The following is a 23,139-nucleotide window of genomic DNA, read 5'->3' on the forward strand; positions in this document are numbered from 1 at the left end:
ACTACACAACGCTTATAAAGACATTTGAGTGCGAGTGAATCTGTTTGCCCATAATGCACCCATGCCTTGTGTTTGTATGCATCACAAGCCTGCATTTGCCTTTCTGGTCTCCGCAGCCGGGATAACCAGGGCTTAGCTTGAGCCAGGCAGCCAAGTGAAGCCGAGCGAGGCAAAGCTGATGCGAATGGCCACTGCAGCTTGTTTGTGAGTGTGTTGCAAAGGTTTCCCTTGTTGTGTGCCGCCATGTGTTTTATGTTTGTGTACTCATGCATCTGGGCACTATCTCCCTGACACACCTTGCCCCGCAGACAGCTTGGCGAGGCCTGGATTGGGGCGGGAGAAGGGATGGGGTGTACGGGGGGTAAAGGGCAGCGAGAGGAGAGGTGGTCGGGGGCGGGCGGCGCAGTGGCACGCAGCAGGTGAGTGGGCAGCGGGAGGCAGAGAGGTGAGCAGCGCCAGGGGATTATCTCCTGTTTTCATGTCCCTCTGTCTTTCACCTGCTCAACCAACTCTGACCATCAGGGCTGCCAGGCTTATGGACTTAAGGCCACTCAGGCATGCTCAAACAATAACAAAAAAGCCCCAGTGTCCCACCACGGACATCTGAACTGAAATGACAAAAGTGCTGGAGAGAAAGGCGTCAGGGATCACAAAGAAAAGTGTAGTATGTATGCATGTCAGTTCATTGGATGTCAGTTTAGTGGAAGAGTGCTTTTTGGCATACGGTTCACTTTTAGAGTCCTGGTTTGAGACTAGTTTGAGTTTGAGTCCCAGTGGAGATTTGGTCCTAGTCCTGGTTTAGTCCTGGTCTAATCCAGATTCCAGGTTTAGTTCTGAGTTTAGTTGTGTTGTGGCGATTCTGCAAGTGTGAAAGAACCTTAAATTATTCCATATTAAAGAAACCCAAATGTCTCTTGGTGTTTCCAAACATACACTTTTAAGGTTAGTTAAAATTAACTACTTTAAGTACCTTGCTTCTGCTTTATTGATCTTTGCTTAGTGTTAGGACTCACCCATAAGAAAGGATAAGGCAAAATTAAGCAATTTGTGTTGCTTTAAATATGGGGGAATAATACTACTTAACTGCTAATATTATATTATAATCAGAGTATCTGTCAGTGTATTTTGGGTTCATTCTTTTACATACCTATTAAAACACTTCTATGTCTTATCAAAGCCAGTGTGAAATTGCTGTATTAATTGAGGTTTAGCCCCTCTGCTAAGTTCCTCTTATGGATTTTCCTGACCAGTTTGGCTTTTGCTCTGATTGGGCCTTGTTAACAGTGGGGGGACTTGACTAATTGCAGTGTGTTAATTGAACACAGACTAATAGTGCAGTGATGGGCCATGAAACTATGTGCACGGAGGGGGGAGAGAGGGGAGGGCAGAGCCGCAGGACCTAAGCAGAGCGCGTCAGCTTCTCTTCTTATCAAAATATTATTTCAGCGGATTAATCCCTTTTTAATGTGTGTCTTTAGCGAGGCACGGCGGCAGAAATCTACTCTGCTGTCTGCTCCAACAGCCCAGCTACACTATCTCTCTCCTCTCTCTCTCAGCTCTCATCCCCTCGAGTCTCTCATGCATTATGTAGTGATGATTATTACTTAATTACACATTAATAAATCCGCTTCATTTGCAGGACATTAAACGGGACTTGAGCGCATGTGACAGGGAGACGGAGCAGAGCAGTGAGAGTGAGTGTACAGCAGCAGGACACAGGGAGCTGTTAGCTTTTAGCATTTGTTTGGTTTGTTTTAAATACAATTAAGCGGCAATAGAGCCTAAATGAGCCATATGACCATAATAAGGCGAGCAGTGTGAGAGTATTTGGGAGATAATGACATCTTTACACTCACTCTCTTCGTTGCCTTGTGTATTTTTGTTCAATTGTCATTACTTACTCTGTGTGGTAAGATTTCATGCAATAGAATAGCCTAGAACAACAGTCACATAATCAACCAACAAAATCAAAATAAAGTCAATGATTTGTTAAGTTGTATACACATTAACTGCACTCAAGGGCTTGTGTGGCTCCATTATTTGAACTATCCTTGGCCACCATTCTTCATGTAAGTATGTGTGACTTAAATATAATAAGAGACTTTGGGATAGTAATTATTCCTTGCCTGGAGTTAAAGTTATTGTCAATTAACTGCTCAGGACTCAAAATTAACAACCGCCAACTCACCAAATGTGGGTAAAAATTAATTGTGAAGGGAAATGCCATTAAGTTCCACACCAATATGTGGGTTGGTGAATCTAATTACGATACTCCTGTTCAGGCGAAGTACAAGCATCGCACAGTCCCTGTTCACCCTGATGGCACGCACCAGGGCGGGATAAGGAAGGTCGGAATCGCTGTGTGATTTAGGAGTAATTTTTTTCTTTCTACCTGCTCATCTGGTATTCACATTAGAAACCCTTTTGTATCCCACCCATGGGCAGAGCACAGAGTCTCTGCGTAACTGACTAGTAAAACACACCTGTGGCTAGGCCTGCCATCGTAATTACTATATCGACAACAAATGGAACCATATTTTTTAGGGCCAATATTTATTGTCTGTACTGTGTATTTTCTTGGCACGACTGGGACATTTCTGGTGATTTTTTGGCTAGAAGATGAGATTTGAGCCGTAAAATTTTGAACTACGGTAATAATTTCTGACTCATTACAGATGTGAACTAAGTACAAAAGTGTTTCATTCTGCTCTTTATTTATTGCCACACATGATTTTTAACCATATTGTAGATTTAGAATAGTTTTCGTGGTTTAAATCTGCTCTTGTGTTATTGTGTCATTGGTTTAAATTTGTTTCAATATTATTGTTTATCGTCTATATTTTCTTCAGCAATACCTATGACTTGCATTAAATGAACAAAACAGTGTCTCAACAGGTGCATTCAAAAGCGGCAGCCATTGAAAGTGATCTATGCTTTTGTCCTATTAATAATACCTGAGCCCATTCTATACATACATGCATGTAAGTGGTGCGTACAGATTCAGAGTATGTGGGAGAGCTACACTTTACAAAAGCTCATAGTGGCTGTGCATTAAGACTTGCTGAACCATTAAATGGTTTTCAGAGCGCTTTACCACAAGTGGAATTGACTGTTCAGCAGGTGGTGGATTTGAATTCTTGTTCTTTGTTTTGTAATGGCACAAAAAGGCTAATGAATTAAAGATTTATAGAGCTGCGCAATGTTATGTTTTGAGTGACCGCTTAGCAGAATAAAAGAATAAATAGTGACACAACTACCTGATTTGAGTTGTTAATATTTTTTGTGGTCTAAATGTAGTTCTGCATACATTATAAAATACCATTATTAGAAGCAATAAGAACTACTGCAGGTGCAATGAGTAATTTAAATATGTTTGTAGTTGATGTCTTTATTTATCTTTTATTGCATGCATATGAACAGCAGCAGAGAGGAGTCATGAGTGCGTTGCTGGAGTTTTGTGTGACTGGTTTGAAAATGCTATTCACTCATATTTCACATATTTCAGTAATAATTTTGCCAGCTTTTGCCAGTGCCATTGATTAAATAGTCATTAATCAACACACAAGGCAAGTCTTTAGTTGACCAGGATTTTCTCTTGTCGACCACAGCTGTAAGTAGGAGGAGCGCAGTCCCCCAGTGAGGTGTCAGCATAAGTTTGTTGTCATGGCAGACCTGGCGTACTCATGGCTGTATACTTTATGTGGACAGGGCGATGTGGGCCAGCAAAAAGCCAGTGTCGAGGTTCAGCTCTCCTTGTTTATATGTTGGAAACTCACTGGTCCTGAACTCCCACAGCCCTCAGGAGACTCACCACAGTCACAGAGCCTCCAGGACATGATGCTGCTGCACTCTGACTCTGTTTCTATGAATGGTTGATGTCCGGGTGAGATGTTAAGGTTCTGATGTTGCGTAGGTAAGAAATTTGTTATTTTTTATTATGCTTAAGGTTATCCAGCTAAGTTTACCTCCAAAATAATACTAGTGGACCTCTGTTGTTTGCTCTCATCATGCTTCTTAATACCTCCCCCCTCTGCCTCCTGCATTCCTCCTCTCCCTCCCCCCTCCCCTCTGTACATTAAACATTAGTGGTGGGGGCAATTAGTGGTGCCCCTCTGCACACCTGGCTAATGCATAATATATTTATTGGGCTTTCTGTTCTTCACACACTTGCACACAGTGCTGCCTCGGAAAGCAAGACTGTGGGGAAAAGGAGAATGTGGAGGACGGCAGACTTTTGGAGGGGGTTACAAAGGGTTATGCCCACTGCTCTGCCCTGCGTGACCTCTTCTGCTGCAGATCACAACTTGGCTAGGCAGCCATGTTCTGAGAAAAGTCTCTTTGATTATTGTTTTGTTAGGTTTACTTGGTTCATTTTGTGAGCATTGATTCTGCCTTATCAATCCTTAAAATACCTTTAAAATGTGCATGTCTGTAGTCTCTTCCCATCGCTAACTGACCACAAATGGTTAAATCATCTCTGTACAACAATGGTGATGGTGCTAAAGTGATTTGCATACATCTACATACATCCATTGGCATTGTCCACTGCAGCAGAACTTGAGCTCTCTTGTGCCAGAGCTCCCATCTGCTTCTCCATACTGGAGATTTACCCGTCTTCCAATAAGTCTATTGATATCCAAAGTTTGTTGGCAGTGTGACTTTGTGCAAATGCACACTGTTCTGAGACCGCCCTGACTGACTGCACGTAATGCCATGGAAATATCATAGGAAGGGCCATGACATGCACTCACTTATGTCCAAAACAAATCCTGCGTGCCAATTTTTGATGATATATTAAACATATTGTCATTAATATTCTGAGCTAGATTGAAAACTGTATCAAATGAGCTTTGCCTTTTGTTTAATTTTGAGATTATATAGATTAAAACAAAATACACACACACACAAACCTCCCACACCTCACACCTCTCTCCACATTCAACACAAACACTAAACTGCACAAAAACACTGGGTAAACAAAACATCAACTCTCAGTCAAGTCCAGTCCTGTTGAAATGTTCAAAAAGCTGTGAGCATATTGTAATTCTAATGAAAAACAAATCCACTTTAACACTCCTAAACCTCACTGGCGTTACTTTTGACATGGCACTCTTCGCATTGTTTGCCCACCTCTTGGCCCTCTTCTTCTCTTGTTTCTCGGCGCCTTTTGCCTCTTTGCCTCTTGTGTCTGTGCACACTCACAATGAGCTCTCTCTCTCACCATAGACTCACTCTAATGTGCTTTATACTGGGAGCATGAAGCCTGCTCCAGAACAAGATGTTTGTATTGTGTAGCTCTTTTAATGGGACGCTGCCGAGGCTTTGTAGCAGATGCCACTATAGACTGAGCAGTGGTCCTTTTTAGTGTCGGAGTTGGTTTTTCTAACTCCTCCCACTCAAAAGGCAAGAGCCCCCCACTGTGAGGCTTACAATAGTGAGGGGAAAGAGTTAGAAGAGACTGGAAGGGGAGTGCAAACACATCAGTTAAATCACAAAGACCTACCAAACACTATTTATTTACAAGTGAGCACAAACCACTAAATAAAAGCTGTTTGTGCTAATTAACATGTGTGTAAATTCTATGTGTGCACAGAAGTGTAAGTTTTGTGGTGGAGGGTCCGTTAAATCCTTTTCTCCATGGAGATGTTATTGATTTCTCTAGAATGTTTCACAGTATGGTATTAAACCTTTCTGTCTTCATGGACACCAACTCAGACCAAGTTATAGGTCAGATCTGTGGAGAGGTGACCCTGCTCATAGTCAAAATGCCTGTTTTTCCAGGCATTTTTGAGCTTTAAACCCATCTGCAATTGAATAAATATAAGGTAGAGCAATGACATATCCATAAAAACAAGCAGAGGACTGACCCTCAACCAAAAAATGACCTAGGACCTGGCCTGGACTTGTTAAATCTGGTTCAGCTGTAATTGCAAATTTACTCTTAAATTTTTTTGCAATCTCCTCCAGTTGTATTACATTGTGCTAATACTTAAGAAATTACACAAGTACACTGCCAATACACAAAGAGAATAAAGAGAAAACACAGCTAGCCTGGTGTGAGGTGGTGAAGGTGTAGTGAGTTCTTCAGGTCCATATAAAAATTCACAGTACCATCTCACTCAGAGCTAATATGATATCAAGGGACGTGTACACCCTGCCTAAATAAAAAATATGGATTATTATTAATTGAAAACGTACAATTTTTCATGCTTTTGGCCACAGCTTGCAGTACTGTCTTACAGAATCCACATGTTGTTCCGGTCTACGTTAAATAGAGATTAACTTTGGCTGAAAAGTTCATTTATTACTAGGCCTGTCACAAATAACACATTTTGAATTATGATGTATTACTGAAGAAATTATAGATATAGATCAAGGATAATATTAAAACTAAATTATAAAACTGACACAAAAACCTAAAGAGTAGATTTATACCGCAAAACTATACTAAATCCACAATATGTAAAAAAAAATTAAAAAATGCAATAAATACATAAATGGCTAAATGAAACACTTTAGTCGTATCTATAATGGGTCATAGAAGTTATTTATTCAACCCTCTACACCTCAAATGTAATCACAGAACAGAAAAATAGAGACAGTTTCGCTTGAGTGCAAGGAAAAAAGTCTGCACGATAAATACTGACCCCAAAATATTATTTACCTGACCAGCCAGAATCACACGCTTGGACAAAACTTTACAAAGACGAGTGGATCTGGAGCTGTATCCGGTCTCCCTGATTTCAGAGAGCATAGTGGATTAACCAGTCAGAGAGACCCATGGTCCGTTCACATCAAAACGTTAAAGGAGACTGAGAAATATTTTTACAGAATCAAAAATCGAGCACCAAAATAATTTTCGAAAGGAGATGTTTTCTGCATTTGAGAGAAACGTGCTACAAATTAGCAGCTGTGGTTGGATCGTCTCAAGTTTGGACGGAGGTTTTTCATGCTCTGTGGTCCAGCAAAAAATGTTTGTTCCATCTATCATATATTGAATCATAAGTCGATATAGTAATTATCGTGACCGGCCTTCTTATTACCAGTGTGGATATCAGTAAGGATGCCTGTCTTTGCCTGATTGTGCATTTTTCAGACAACAGCGTCACGTCTTGAGTGGTGTATATTGTTCTTGTTAGTCCCAGAAGGAGCAGGACGATCCAGTTAATCTGTCCACCAGCGATGTGCCGTGACACCAAGCTGTTTATGGCATCTCCCTTTCTCTCTCCCTCACGCCTGCTTCCCTTTTTCTCGTGTAAAACTTAATCAACTTTGAATCAAGCCAAGTAATGCAGAGCGTGAAATGTGTGTACAGTCAAAAGGCACTCCCAAGTTTGTACTACAAGAGAAGGCAATTAGGTGGCCCTCATCTTCTCTTTGCACCACTGCACTGAATGTCTGTGCTCTATGTAGGCTGTCATTTGAATGAGAAAAAACTGGATACACGCCATGTCATATTTATGGAATTTATCGACTGTAGTTGGACAGAATGTAATAAAAAATTGAAGGTTGGTCTGAGTATGATAAATAATATGCACGTACCTTGCTTTCAACTTCATGTTGGTAGGCCTGTCATGATAACAAATTTTGAGGTCTGATATATTGCTGAAGAAAATATAAACTATAAACAAATAAAACTACTGAAACTAATTTATGCCTTTGACACAATAACCCTTCAAAACACTGTTGTAAATGTGAAATATTGTTAAAAATGTGAGCTACAGTAAATAAACAGCAGAACGAGACACTTTTTAGTAGCTAGTTTGAATTTAAATGAAAATTCAAATCTATTGTAGTGCAGAAAAATAAGAAAAACTTCCTACTAGAGCAAAGGAAAAGTACCCAAGATAAATATTGACCCCCAAAAACTATTGTTGCATTTATCATTTATTGAAATATAGTAATTATCATGACAAGCCTAAATATTGGTTTAATTTTTTTTTAAACTTTGCTTTCAAGTAAGGTTTGGGCACAAAATCTATAATAATAAAAAGGAAAGATTTGATTTGTGCAGCACATTGCAAGACCAGAAAGGCTCAAAGCACTTATAGTAACATAAATAATTTGTGCCTGACCTGAAAGATAGTTTAAAAGTGTGTGTGAATGTCCCAGGCCTGACAGAGTGTTAGAGAATGAACTGTGAAAGCGCCCCGCAGAGTGGCCAGCCCCAGAGCAGCTCAGAGACTGTGCGACTGTGTGTCAGAGCACAGTGTTGTGTTATTGGTGCAGTTATTTCAGGGGCGTCCCGAGAGCCAAGGTACTCCAGAGGACTCCTCCCTGTCCTCACGCCGCCCTCCCTGTCCCACTGTCCTCCTTCACGTCCCATTCTCTGCTCGCTCACTCACTCCTCCTCTGCCCCCACCCCCTTCCACTCTTCTCCTCTTCCTCACGTATGCGCCGCTATCGATTGCTCTTCCTGCTCGGCGCGCGCTGACAGACAGAAAAACAAATGTCAGATCAGAGAGGCTCTTTAATCTCAAGCTGTGATGTTTGGCCCTGAACATCAACTCTGCTCTTGTCGGCGGCAGCACGCGCGTGTTCTCACTGTGAGGAAAGGAGTACATTTGGACTGTGTTAATCGGCACTTCTGTTTGAGCTGTTATTTCAGTTTGCACCTAATTACAAAACATTTGATACAGTTGTTAGTCTCACTTAGCATAGTCCGTATTTGGATTCTAATAGATGAATTAAGAATACTCTTGGTGCTGTCCATTAAGCAGAAGGAGCTACAAAACATCGTTAGTTTATTATGACAAAGATTTAGTTGTGTTTATTCCAATAAAATAAAACATGGCTTTGTATAGTATGCTAAACAGCAAAATAAACAGTTTCATAACTTAATTAATGTATAAAAAGGACATATTTCATCTCTCATTCAGCGCATTTAAATTAAACTCAAACCTTGCATTAAAAGTAAGGAAATCAGCAGAAAAGTGGCGCTGTGGCGAAGTTTGTGAATAGGCCGACAGTGGAAACATGGAGTGCGATTACAGCGGGACGTGGCACGGAGCGGCTGAGAGGGCGACCAAGCTTGTCCGCCAGGCTTTGTGTTGTTGTGCCATCCATCTAAGCCCTCTGCTACCTCTGTCCCCCACAGCTCACCACTGTGCGCCTGTTTATGTGTTTTAAGGCTGTTTTATTCAGAATGCAGGCGGGCAGGGACGGCCTTTCACTGCTGATAAAAGTATTTGGTTAATCAGCTTCTGTCCTCTGTCCCAAGTGTGTGTGTGTTTGTGTGTTTGTGCGCGAGAGAGTGTGTCTATGTCCGATTTTGTGTCTCGCCCAACACAGGCCATTGAAGTTTGGGAGACTCCCTGGAGGCGGGCTGGGGATGGAGATTGGCATCAGATCTCTGCCAGTAGAGTCTCAAAGTTGTTCCTGTGGGACAGCTGCGGCAGCCAATCACAGAGGTCCCAATGGAGGTGCAGAGAGGAGAGGGGGTGGGGGAAGGAAGTGGGTTGTGTAAGCCCCAATTTCACCCAAGCACGACGGGACAGGACAGCTCCATATGAAACAGTTGGGTGATATTTTATTATAATAGTAAATTTTTTATGCAACAAATTGAAAACAAACATATGAAGCAAAAAAATAAAAAATACAAATGCACTGCTACTTCCAAGTCTCTGCTATGCCCTTGTGGTGAAGGCTGACGTTACAACGAACATCACACAGCACCCTTAACCTGCTGCCTTTTATGTCACTTTTGCTTTAAAATGTTGTAGAATTCTAGTTGGATTATTGGAGCTAGCTATCAGAACAATGTCACAATCACATGATATAAAAGTACCGTAGTGCTGGTTGAAAATAGAAGAACAGAGGAGGATGGATGTGAAGAGACACTCAGATAAAGAAAAAGAGAGAGTCGGATGACAATTACCCTCTTGACTTGTGTCCAGCTCTAGTTGTCAATCAGCCCGACCCCTGGGAATAAAGGATGCCTGTGATTGGGTGCGGTGGCTGACATCCCGCCTCCCAGGGCCACCCGGCCAATGCGTGATTGGCCACACTGACCTGTTCATCAAGCGGGATGTGGGAACACCAGAGCCCGGGCCGCCAGGGGAATACATGGCCCTGATACGCCGCGTGCATTCATGTGTTGTGGAGCTGCTGCAGACAAAGGGATAGGGCTTTCTTACTCGCTGGAGCTGCTTACACGGGACACTACAGAGACTAAAAGATGGATAGTCTCATCTCAAGTAATGACAAGTGAATCAGAGGAGTTTGGGCTAAAGAGTACAATCAACATTCAAATCTAGACATAAGGCCTTCTCAATCTGATCTTTTTATTTCACTTTTTAGTTGAAATGAAATGCCACTCTCAATTCTTTTACATTTCTTGATCTACTGATATTTTTGTGAAATTGATCTTATGTGTGTTGTGTTATAACTCTACACTTTTAAGTACATCAAGTGCATGAAAAGTGGTTTTAATGTTGATTAACTGACTAGAATTTTGACCTTTGTTGCCCATTGTGGTTTGCCTGACCAGCCAGAACTACACACATTGACAGACTTCACAAAGACAAGTGGATCTGGAGCCGTACTCTTTCTCCTTGAATTCAAAGACTGTGATTGACAGGTGGATTAACAAATTAGAGAGATGCAAAAAAAACAACATAAAGAACTGGGAAACCATGAAGAGTCAAACAATCGAAGCACCAGACTGTTCATCTTAGGTATAAAAAGTTACCGTATATATATTTTGTTCTGAAATGTTATGAAACGTTTTGAGAGGAGACGTCTTCTGCTTCAAATTAGCAGCTGTGGTTGGACTGTCTCAAGTTAGGATGGAAGATTTTCACTGGCTAGTCAACAACAACATTGTAGTATGGGGCAGGATAAGGCATATAGGGGTGAAGCTTGGGAGGAGACATTCAGCAAATTGTTGGAGGAGGGAGTTCATCTCACAACCTTGAGGTGGCCACAGAGCTGAGCATGTATTTACACTACGGGCCTAACCCCCCCGTACAGCTCCAGAGACATGACGAACTATGTGCTGAAAACGTTATTGTTATTCTTATCCTCTTGTTGTCCATCAAACCGTGGAAAACAAAGAGCTGAAGTAGGCCAGAAATGAATGGGCTGATACGAGCGTGAGCGTGAGTGTGTGTTTAATTAGTGACAACGGTGTAAATATGTGTTGATGATAATGCACGACGCTAACGTAACTTGCAGCCCTTTGTCCCCCTCCCCCTCCTCCTCTTGTAGCATGTAGCGTTGTGTGATGTGCTGTCAAACTAAAATTAGATCGCACTCCACCTACACTGCATCATGTGTGTATGAGGACAGCATGTGGGCTAGTGGACTCACTTGTTTGTAACTGTTTACAATAACAGATAGCAGATTTATAGTACCAAATTCACTTTCAACTTTGGCATATTTGTACTAGATTTTTTATTGTTTCTACAGTGATGGAAAATATGATGTTGTCTTGTGTTTCTTAATGTCGTGAACTGGGAATGCAAATGCAGCGATCAATTTTCACATAAGTAGGTTTGAAAGGGCATGAATGAGAATTGAGTAAGATGAAACTTTTATAGAGAATTAAAGGGTCTATATTACATTTTTCTATATTGCACTTGCGTTTTAATCTATGTTATAATTTTGTTTCTTCATCACAAGCATACACAGAGCTTTGTGTTCTTTTCTCAAACTGAAAACACGTTTTTTCCTTGTGATGTCATTAAGGGATAATATAGGAAATGTTCTGCTGTGTTAATGAACTCTGGCCTTCACTGGACTCATTTTGATAATTTCAGCCCTGGACTTGCCTAACTTTGAAGTTGCAGCTATTGTTTAAGCCTCATTGAAACTGTTTCACTCCTCTGTGAACCAGCACATATTGGAGCTTTTTCTGTGACATTCTCAGCTGAACAAAAGGTAAACTATTGAGAGTAAAGCTGTTCTATCGAGGCTAAAAATAGCTTTTAACCTCAAAACTACCATTAAATGACACCACAAGGTGAAACAGAGCATTTTGATCTTTGGGGATGCAGACAGGCAGCCTAATAATCCAGGATTACACGTGTGAATGAAACAAAACACAACTCCAGGTGTGTTTTTGAACAGGTAACAGCATTATAACATATCTAAAACATAATTTAAATTCTGCATGATATAGGCCCATTAAAATAATATCTGTCATAATATTTAGTGTATTTCGACTGCGTTGACTTGCTCATATATGAAGATGTGTGTATTCCCGTTGGCGTCCCGTTGGCGTCCCATTGGCATGGTGTCTCTCTCAGAACATGCTCCGGGGGGTGTTTACATGGTTTTGCTGAGCACACGTTTGATCTGGAGCCATCTGCACTCTCCATATTGTTTTGGCTTGTGTACAGGTGTGACACTTGTGCATTGTGTCTCTTCAAGTCTCAATCATGTCAGGCCACTGTTCACAGGACTCGTCATTTTTATAGTTTTCCTGAGCTTAGACCACTGCACCAGGTTTATGTAATGCGTCGCAAAAATAGTTCACATGTACTTAATGCAGTGATTAACGTTATGTTTTTTTTTTATTGCATTATGTTTTGTATTGCTTTCTCTGTATGCAAGATTTTCAAGATTGTAAAATATTTAGGATGACATTTTATAATAACACCTTAATTAGCCTTAATAAAGCATGAACAAAGACAAAACAAAACAAAAAAATATTCTTGCTGAGAATCTACTTAATTAAGGGTTTTGGGTTAGGAGTTTGTTTTAAAGTATTATTGAAGTAGTTGCTAAAATCATCAAAACTATTATTTTTAAACAATTTGTTCATTATGAATTTAGTCGTTGTTCATGCTTTATTAAAACAAATAAAAGTATAGTTATTGTGCCGTGTTACCATATTTGGTAAAGCCCCTATTGATATAAGATATTATTAGAAATACTTAAATAAATCTTACACAAAGAAAGGTGTCTTAATTGTATGTCGCACTTAAAAGCCCCATCCTTTTCTTTTGAATGTATCAGTATGTTCTTACAAAACAACAGCCCTCCTCCGGCCCGTCGGCAGTCCCCCCTGGCGCCCCCCCGGTGTGTGCAGGGTTCACTGTAGCTGTGAGCCTGTCTCAGAGGGGGGCACAGGGAGGATATGGGAATCTAAATAAAGCTGTGTGTGCTTGCCTAATGAAACACACTGTACTCCCCAGTGTCTCATCAGCAAAAATATGGCTTTTATCAGACACCACACATAATGCATCTAGGTCTCTCTATAATGTCCAAACTCCTAACATGCCCCTCTCACAGCACGGCTATGGCTCACCCTTACTTTGGGATTAATACGTTAAAAAAGGAAGTAGGATAACACCCTAAAAAGGCAATTCTTCATTCTGATGATTATTTTGAGTCACCAATACCTGAAGATGTTAATTTAATCTATTAATAATCTTGATGACTAAATACAGTGTCAACTCAGGGCCTGTGTTAGAGATCATTTTTTTTAAAAAGTTGTATTTTAGATCTGTACGATTTTGAAAAAATAAAAATAAAAATGCAATTACGGTTACAGTTCTGATATTTGTTTTAAAAAGTAGGATTCTGTTCAATGTTCAAATTGTAAAGAACTAGGGAGAGTTTGCGAGAAGACTGAAATATGAACAGATAAACTAAAATAATGAATGTTTGTAGAAATCGAAATGCCAATACATGTTTTTTTTTTTTTTTTTCCAATAACAAGAGACAGTTTGCTTTTACAGAGAAACATTACTATTGTTTTGTTATATAAGCAGCCTTTCTGGTTTAATCATTAAGATTTCGATGTGATTGAGATATATTGTGCAGCCCTAGTGTATTTGTATAAACACACAGTTTCATCACTCAAACTGTAGCATTGTAAAGCTATCTAGGCTTCGCTAAGAATCTCTACTGGACGTAACTGTGAAGCTATATTTCTATCAGGTTACACAAGCTTCGACAAGTTAACAGACTGTCCAACAACAAAGGAGCCTTGAAGTGTTTATTTTGCCTCTAAAAGGAACCCTTGAGTGATTTATAACTTCTTGTTTTGGTTTTTGGCTCCTGGCTTGTCTTCACTGAGGAGAGTACAGAGGGAGGAGGGAGTGAGGATTTGGACAGAGAAGTGAGAGCAGAATTCAAGGATGGACCCTGCTTTACAGAGAGCCACTGATGACCAGAATGGGCCAAGGGTGAGCAGGAAACCCCATTGTGCGGCCACCAGAGTCACTTCCTGTTTGTGTGCCAGCTCCACTTCCCTCCTTCCTGTTGTACCCAGGAAATGAGCGTCGCGTTCAGGCTCTGATCAGCTCCGCATGTGGGAGCAGGGCCCGTGTCGGGAGAGCGCTTTGACAAATCGCCCTGTTTACTCATGTCTTTATTTTTAGCAGTGCACAGAATCTTCATTTGCCCTAATGTGATTCCCCTACTCATTCATACACTCCCATACATCTGATGCGGTGAAATGTGGCTTATTTATGATAGCTGTAGAACTGATAGTAACTTGTGTTTGTCATATTTGTCAAAAAAGTAGATTCTTTTTATTGTCCCCTGTCCAGATTTTATATGTTCACGATTATTTATATGATACAGGAAAATATGTCATTTTAGTGCATAGTTTTATCAGATCAATTTTATTCAGAGCATGCAACAATTTACTACCAAGTAATCTACGAAGCTTATTCAAAATGATAGAGAGAACTTATAATTCTAGAGGGTATGGAAATTTCAGATTGCCCAATGTTCAAACTACTCGTAAAAGTTTCTGTGTGTCTATATGCGGTGTAAAACAAAGTCTGGATCCACATCTCAAGCGATGCCAAAATATCCATAAATTCAAGCTGTTCTATAAACATTAGGGCTGAGTATCTTTCAGAAGTTGTCAATACAACACATATCTCGATACAGTGCACTTTCAATTCGATATGATATATTTCAAAACAATTCGATATGGTTCTATAAAAATAATGGCTAAAGCATGGCTGTGACACTAAAAGTCTTTGTTAAACCACTTCATGTACAAAGTTCATATGAAACACGAACATTTTAATCCTCAAAACAGTGAAAATGTGAAATGTGTTGCATAAATGAGTTTCTTTCCTCTAAATAAGCAGCAAAACTGTAGCACTGTAATAAAGTAATTGAGTAAAATATACCAAAAAATACTCTATCGATACTGTATCATCACATTAAATGATGCGATATGTTGATAATTCGAGATTTTTGCACACCTCTAATAAACATATGGTCTGATCACAGTATATAGAGAGTGGGTCATAATATTAGAACAATACTCCCTTCTGTAGTGCTGGTTTATGTGGTATGTGCCGTCCATTACATTACTTGTATCTGTTGTTGTTACCATTCTCTGTATCTTTAACATTACCATTGTTGGTAAGCTTACGTTATACTACCAAGCTACAACAGTTACTCATTATCCGCATTTGTAAGTAGTTCATATAATTTAATGCAAAATGTCTGAAGAATGTAAAAGAGAGCTCATTGTGTTCAATTAAAAGAGGGGTTAATTAAATAAGTTTTCTTCCCACTCCTTTTTGGACAATTTTTTTTTGTTGTGGTTTTCTTTATTTCTAATATGATTTCACTTATGTTCTATGTTCCATTGTATAAGAATGTAAATCTCTACTTGCCCAAAATAAATACATGAATAGAATAAAATAAAAGTTGGACCTTTCCTACATGGCTTTCTTGATCTACTTTTACTATCAGATCTACTATTATTTGTACTATATTACGCAAAATGTACTCTTGTGAGCTTTAAACCGTTAGACTGTTGTAACCTCAATATACCAAGAGTTGTACATTGAGGTTACAGTCAAACATGTTTGAGTAACCCTTTATTATTAGTGTCTACATCTCCAAAGCTCAAAATGCTTAGTTCCTCATGAAACAGCAGTGTTCAAGTTAACAGGTCTCTTTTATTCAGCAGAGATTGGCAATTCCAGGGCTGAAATTATCCAAATGATTCTAGTGAAGGTGTATGGAGTTTAAAAACACAGTGGAGCACTTCCAGTATAATTTATACAATAGCACGTTAGTTGTGGTTTTGAATACATATTGAGTATCAAGCCCTTAGCATAGAGTTTGAAATGTAACGTGACAACACTAGGTCTTGTCCTCTGTAAAAGCCACAGTCCCTGAACACTTAATAAAATATTGCACGCTGAACTACTTTTTCAACAGTCTTGGCTCTGGGTCTCGCTATAACTTCTATTGTTTTTGTGTCTTCTCCCTCAGCAGTGGAAGAAGGGGAGTCCTCTGAATGCACTGGGCCCTGGGATGAATCGAGCGTCCAGACAGGTTAGTACTCACTCACTCACTCACTTCTCCTGTATTTCTGCTCCAAGCCAGCGGTCACATCTTCACTACATCTATAAGCTTCTCACACACGATTTATAATATCAATTCCACATGGTTTACAACGGCCTGCTCTTAGGGACGTGAAGATGGAGGCTTAGGAAAGTATTAGGTAGAAGACAAACCACATTAAAGGAGATTTGATGGAGGAAGTCTCGAGGAGAAGATGTGGACCGGTCTCTGGGGCGGGTGTGAATGGAAAATAACCATGAGGGGCTTCTGCAGGGGGAGCGATGGGTGGAGGGCTGAGAAGAAGGATTTGTGTGACTGCGTTTGACTGCACTACGGGACCCTAGCGCAGAACCAGCTTCTCCTCGGATTGTCTTTCTGGAATTGTGTTTTTCCTTGTGGTTTCTCCAAAGATGTAGTTCTATTTTTCTTTGGCTATCTCCTAAGGCAGCTACACGGAAAGTCTCATGTATCCTCATTTGAACTATTGGCTTTCTGATGGAACTAGAAGCAGATGCTGACTCCTGAGTTCATGCAGGCCCCAGGAAATCATAATGGATTGTCACATTATTCAACAAAGAATGTACTGAACCTAGATCTGGTAATATTAGGATCATAACACAAGCAAATTACAGCAGGTCTTTTGGCAGTTTACATGCTGAATTTTCCAAAGTATGGCTTTAGTCAATGCTAAGGATGTAACAGTAATCAAAATATTGTGATATCGTTAAAATCTCACAATAATATCGTGGGCTGTCACAATATATCGAATTACAGGTTTCTTTGCTTAAATGCATAGTTTTATAGAAGTAAATATCTTATAAACAAAGGGAACTACATAACAACTACATATCCCATGATTCATTTCGGTGCAGACAACGTGAAGAAATATGTTTTTAAATGGAATTCTTGGAATTATGACAGAAATAATTCACACCAAAATGTTGTGAAGGTATTTTAAAAGCAAAAAGGTGTCCCATCTACAATCATATTAGTCTCTTCAATAAATATTTACATCCCTCGTCAATGCATGAATGCGCAGCTATCCTGCAGTCCAGAATGTTGAAAAATTAGGACCATTGCCATAGTGATTAACAATTTAAACCTAAATACTATCATGTAAATGGGAAAAAGTCCTAAAAAGGCTCCATATCAGTTAACAGGAAGCTGAACCCATGAATTTTAGATATATATTTACAGTAAAATTCCCCTGAACTGTATTGAATAGCCATAAGATTCATATTGGTGGCTGTAGGTATGACACGATAATAACAATATATGAAAGCTGTATCAATATTTTTTGGGGTGAGAGTTTTTCTTGTGCACTTTTTCTTTGCACTAATGAGACATTTTTAGTTATTTTGATAAGATTAAAGCTGTAAAAGTTTGAATTAATAACTTCTCATTACAGATGAAAGTGTTTCATTCTGTTGTTTATTTAATGCAGCTCTTTTTTTTTTTTTTTAAACAATATTGTACATTTAGAATAGTGTTTTTTGGCTTAAATCTGCTCTTGGGTTATTGTACATCGTTTATCGTCTGTAAGTTCTTCAGCGATATATCACACTTCAAAATGTTTTACTGTGACAGGTCTAGGTGGATGTCATATCTCAGAGTGTCTACATTGGTCCCTAGCATCTTGTTTCTTCCAGTTATTGTTTCTATTGTTGTTCTGAAATCCCTAATTTTCCACAGAGTAGCAGCAAAATCCGTTTGACCAGTGCGAGTGTTTGTTAGCAGCAGCTACTTTTTGTGCTCTGGTTTGCAGCCAATCAGAGGAGAGTTAAACACTTCCTCTGACGGGCGCCCAGCTGGGAAATCAGATCCTGCTGAATGTGGTAAATATGCGCTTATCTGTGTGCGCGCTCGTCTCTCCTTCAGCTCTTCAGGGAGGGGAGCATAGGAAAGTCTGACCCCTGGGGTGTGCATGACGTAGGCTAAACCCTGCGCTCTCTACCCTCCTTCCACATCCTATCTCCAACTTGGTGCTAACTCTCCTCCGGGGGCTTGTGTAGAGCTCATTGCGGGCGTGCGTGTTAAGGGGGGTGCTGACGGAGGTCCTGGGTGGCTCTGCAGAAGTGCTGTGTATGTCAGATCCTGCAGGAAGCCCGCCTCCCTCGGTACTCACACATACACACACACACGTACACGCACACACACACGTACACACCTCCGCTTGCACACGCCTGCCGTAAAAACATACTGTCCCATATTTCCTTACTCAGCCACTCTTTCAATTTGGAATTTTTACAGTCAATTCCCTGTCCCAGCGTTCTCCCCATCACTTTTCTCTGCGTGTTCATCTCTTTCACTACTTTCTGCTGGCTTCAGGCTCGTGGATTTTGTTTTTTTGTTTTTTTATTTTTTTGCTGTCACATTGCTTTTCTTGTTTCCATTCGTTGTTTATTCTCGGCCATTATTGCAGCAAACTATAATGAATGTGTTTATGAGGCCAAATCAATGGTTAACAAAACAACCAAAATTATAGGTAAGGATTTATGACCAACGGTACACCCACAGACTAAATGTACATAGCTAACCTGCTAGCCGCCGCGCTTCAAATAAGATGTGACCATGGGCGTGCTTCCAGCTCCATCAACTCTGGCTCCAATTCACTTTGTATTGAAGAAAACACAGATCTTAAAATGTTCAAATTCACCTGCCTTGTATGATCCTGGTGTTCAATTCCTTTTCCTATAACCACTTGCTTCTGTGAGCTTCATTTGACTGGAGCTGAACACTATATTTAACTTCACACTCCCTTAGTCCACTTCTTTATACATAATCTTGTGATGTGATTTTTTATTTATTTATTTTTTTTAATAATCCACATTCACATATTTAACAAAAACAACAATGTTAACTGTTAACAGATATGAGACTCAAGGTTAACACATTCTATCACACAACAATGATGTGATAAAGTGAGACATTCTCCCACAGCCTCGAAGCTCCAAACCACAATTATGCTTAGAAATAGTCAGATATATTTGCATTGCACGTCCTCTGTTCAGCTAACAGACACACTTCACAGTTGTATCTGATGAAGCTGTTGTGAATGACATCACCCTGACGACTGTACTGTATAGTCCCTGTGTTCTCAGTGGTCCTGTTTCTTTTGGCCATTCTCAGGGATTTGACCCAGAGAGCCGGGAGTGAGTCATGGTGGAAAAGGTTTGTCAGGTCCCTGTGCTGAAATCAACACTGTAATACTGTGTGTACTCGAGTATGTGTGAATGTGAATGTGTGTCATTGGTTCACAATAAAGTAGCCTCCACCTCCTATTATATCAACACATTTTCTGTATTTTTAGTTGTGGCTGGGAAGCGTTGTACAATTCAAAATGTAGTACCACTATCATTTCCATATTCTGTTTTTTGATACCAGGGAATATCGCTGTGGATTTGGATAAACCTTTTTGAATATATGAGTATTATTGGCAGTGCTTGAAGACCTCCCCAAAATTATTCAGTATCGCTATGATCTGAAAATGTATCTGACCCAAACTACATGACCACAAGCGCCAGGGAATTGGTAATGGTAAAAGTTCACATTTTTATACAGCGCTTTTCCACCTTCAAGACACTCAAAGCGCTTTACAACAAAGAACCACTCACCCATTCACACACACTCACGCGCCAATGGATGCAGACACTGGGGGCGAGATGGGTTAAGTGTCTTGCGCAAGGACACAGCGACAGCATTCATCTGTGGGAACTGAATGCAAAAGCAGTAATTTGTACAGAAAAGTATTAATAAGGAAGAAAAGATCCAGATATTTCTCATTTCTACTGGGAAATATAACAAAAAATAATAAGAATAATAATATCATAATAATAATAATAATAGTAATAATGATGATTTCAATTTGATCTTGATTCACGGACATTTCACAGATCACTGTAATTGCTTGAATCCACCTGTAAGTCTCTCAGACTGATGGAGGCTGACCCAGAGGAGGAGCCTGTGTCTGTGTTTGAGCACAGAGCTGCACTGAACATCTAATGCCAACGTAGCATATCATCACAGGGATGGGACCACTTTTTGGTTTTTATACAGGCATATCACCCAACCCTTTAGTCAACAAATACAAATCTTTGGATGACTAAGATACCGTAGACCAATTATGTGACTCAGAAATTAAAAACTACCAGCCCTACTGAAATGGCTAGCTATAATACAGAAATTTTTAGGTCTTGGTTTTACTAATCAATACCATATATAATATCTTGCTTGTTGTGTGTGAAATGTTAGCAATGGCCGAAGCCGAGAAAAACAGGACACCGGTTTCTCTGCCACTTCCCTTATCCTCCCCTCTCTGCTGTACCCTCTGGAGGTCCATAATGTAGATTTAATTTCCCCAAGGCAAGCACAGGAAAACAGCTTCCCAATGTGTGCGTGAACTATTATTGCCTGCTCGTGACAGCACACCCGCCGCCGCACTTTTGGTCTCAATAGCAGCATTTAGGCTGGGCCACGTTTAATAAGTGAGCATCTGTCATGTTTTCAAGTGTGTGCTGTGATGGTTGGGACATGTTTGTCTTCTCGGCTTCCTTCCATGACGTGTGCGGCACTTTCATCATCTTCTTTCCAGACAGCGGTATTGGGTGCTGCTCTCCCCTGCCGCAGCATCTCCCATGGGTGCTAATGCATTTGTGTGGGTGTGTGTTTGTGTGTTTGTGTGTGTGTGTATAACCAGTGCTGTGGCTGGGTTGGGCCTCTCCCAGAGGGGCAAAGCTTGTATTGTGAAAAAACCCACACTAGTCTATGGTGGGGAAAAAGAACATTAGGTGGGAGGCAGAGGGGGGAGGAGAAATGGCTTCTTTATATAGCCACCTAACACATTGTCGTCACAAACTGAGTGTAGAGGTGCAGAGGAGAGAGGGGGGTGCTCTCCTGGGAGCAGAGGCCTGTGTTGTTTTGTCCAGTTGCACCTGTTCACCCTGTTTGTCACTGCACAGCTAAGTGTGCACTCACGCTCAAACTCACCCACTGTTCTCAGTCTGTGTTTGAATCAGATGGCAAAAAATTACAGTGGTCGTAGCTTAAGACTCTAGAAGCCGTCTCCCATGCTGAAACTGCCCAAAATAATAGGTTTCAGTCCCACAAATAATCATGCTAAAAGCAGTTATTATTGTTGTTCTGATTATAAGAATATCCTGAAAGGTGTATCATACTTGTATTCAATATACAGGGAATGAGAAGAAGGTGGACTCAAATATAAACACTCCTGTCAATCAGGATGAACCAACTTAGGTGTCCTCTGGGACCAAATGAACCAGTAAGAAGTATGCATTATGTGGTGTGCACCATCTCCAACAGTTCTGCAAGAACTGAGTAAGACCGAGAAGCATAGAGTGGAGTACAAAGTACTTGTTCCAGTTGATATCATTGTTTCTTCCATTATGGCCAAGTCAAAAGCTTTACCCCTTTTAAGCTTCCACAGAAGAGTGATCAAATTGAAGCATCAGTGAGTGGTGGCCGTGCAGACAGTAATGGTGCCCGCCAGGTGCCCGTGTATCGGGGTCCAGCGTGGCGCTCCATGTGGAGCAGAATGAAAGCCTTGTGTGCACTCTGTTTGGTTTCTAAACATTCTGCTGGAAGCTGCACACACACTCAGGCCCGCCTTTTGAAGCCCTTTGCTCTCACATAGACTGTGTGTTTGTGCGCTCTTGGCCCGCAGTCATACACTATATACATCTGTGTGAGTGTGTCCCAGACAGGCCGTGCGAGCTGCCAAATCCACCACTTGAATAAGTGCCTTACCTTTGCAGAATGGCACTATGTTTTATTCCCCTTTAACTGGGGCTGTGCTTCCTTCACCCTGGGGCAGCTCAGGAACAGTTCCCAGAGTTCATTAGCTCCCCGGTTCTCTTCCCACTGGATATATGGAGACGGAGCGCTCCTGCTGACTGCCTGTTTGATTTTCAGTGTTCCAGTTTGTGTCAGTACCAGCTTATCTTGGCAAGTGCTCAGGGCGATGCCACAGAATCTGCCTGGCTCTGTAGCATAGTGCATCCAGAACACTTAGCTCTGCAGTGTAAGGTCTTTGTTAAGTCCCTGACATTTTAGCAGACTCACCATGCTTGACTGTTTAGTTTATTATCAATTAGCCCCTAATTGTGTGCATGTAATGCCCACAAAACACACAGTGAGTGGATGTGAGATGAAAACAGCAGCACGTGGAGCTTGTGCCTAACGAGCGGTGATTAGTGGGTCTGGGCGAGGCGTGGCTAGGCTTTGTAACATCATTCTGCACTGTGGACTCTGCTAATTCACTTCTCTTTATCTAATTACCCAGGGTGCACACAAACACACGCTCACGCACACGCACAGACGCTCTGTACCACTCTCTGCTTACACTATGTATTTCCTGCAGATATGTAAAGTGACCTCATTATTCCTGAGCCATCCACTTATATATTTATATTTGATCTGTTAATAAACAGCCCATTGTCCTGAGATGTGGAGGCTGTTGCTGCACACACTGGAGGATTGCTTATTACCTTTCCTCCAGAGAGAGCTGGGATGGAAACATCTATTCTTCACATGACGCCCAGCCTGTGTACCAGACTTTCACTATTGTGCTGAATCTTGTTCTGTGGTATTTATTTGTTATTTCTGCTTTATATTGTTTCTACGTTGCAGTTGGCCTATACAACAGAGGTGTAACGGGCAATAAGTATATAGTTTAAACTCCAACGCACTCAAATACATTTTCATTTCAACATTCCAATTACCAACTTGGGTGCACACAGCTATTGTAAACAGTTGATTTCACTGTTATGAATGAGAGAACCACAACAGGTACATTTAGCCAGCATGTTTAGTGCATTTTCTTTCATTCAGCATTTTTGAGGTTTGGTGAAA

At 40.6% G+C, this 23,139-nt stretch overlaps 1 protein-coding gene across 2 annotated transcripts in view; it reads left to right on the top strand.

Moving 5' to 3' along the window:
* The window catches only part of znf423 (zinc finger protein 423), a 140,443-nt gene that overhangs the window by 2,214 nt on the left and 115,090 nt on the right, over positions 1–23,139 (top strand). For both annotated transcript variants that reach the window (XM_055155832.1, XM_055155833.1), the window contains exon 2: positions 16,201–16,263. In XM_055155832.1, the coding sequence (XP_055011807.1) occupies positions 16,201–16,263 (63 nt within the window). The remainder of the gene's footprint in view (positions 1–16,200; positions 16,264–23,139) is intronic.

The sequence above is a fragment of the Boleophthalmus pectinirostris genome, unplaced genomic scaffold (genome assembly GCF_026225935.1).
Source record: "Boleophthalmus pectinirostris isolate CB_2022bp ecotype Guang Dong unplaced genomic scaffold, ASM2622593v1 HiC_scaffold_2, whole genome shotgun sequence".
Taxonomy (NCBI): domain Eukaryota; kingdom Metazoa; phylum Chordata; class Actinopteri; order Gobiiformes; family Gobiidae; genus Boleophthalmus; species Boleophthalmus pectinirostris.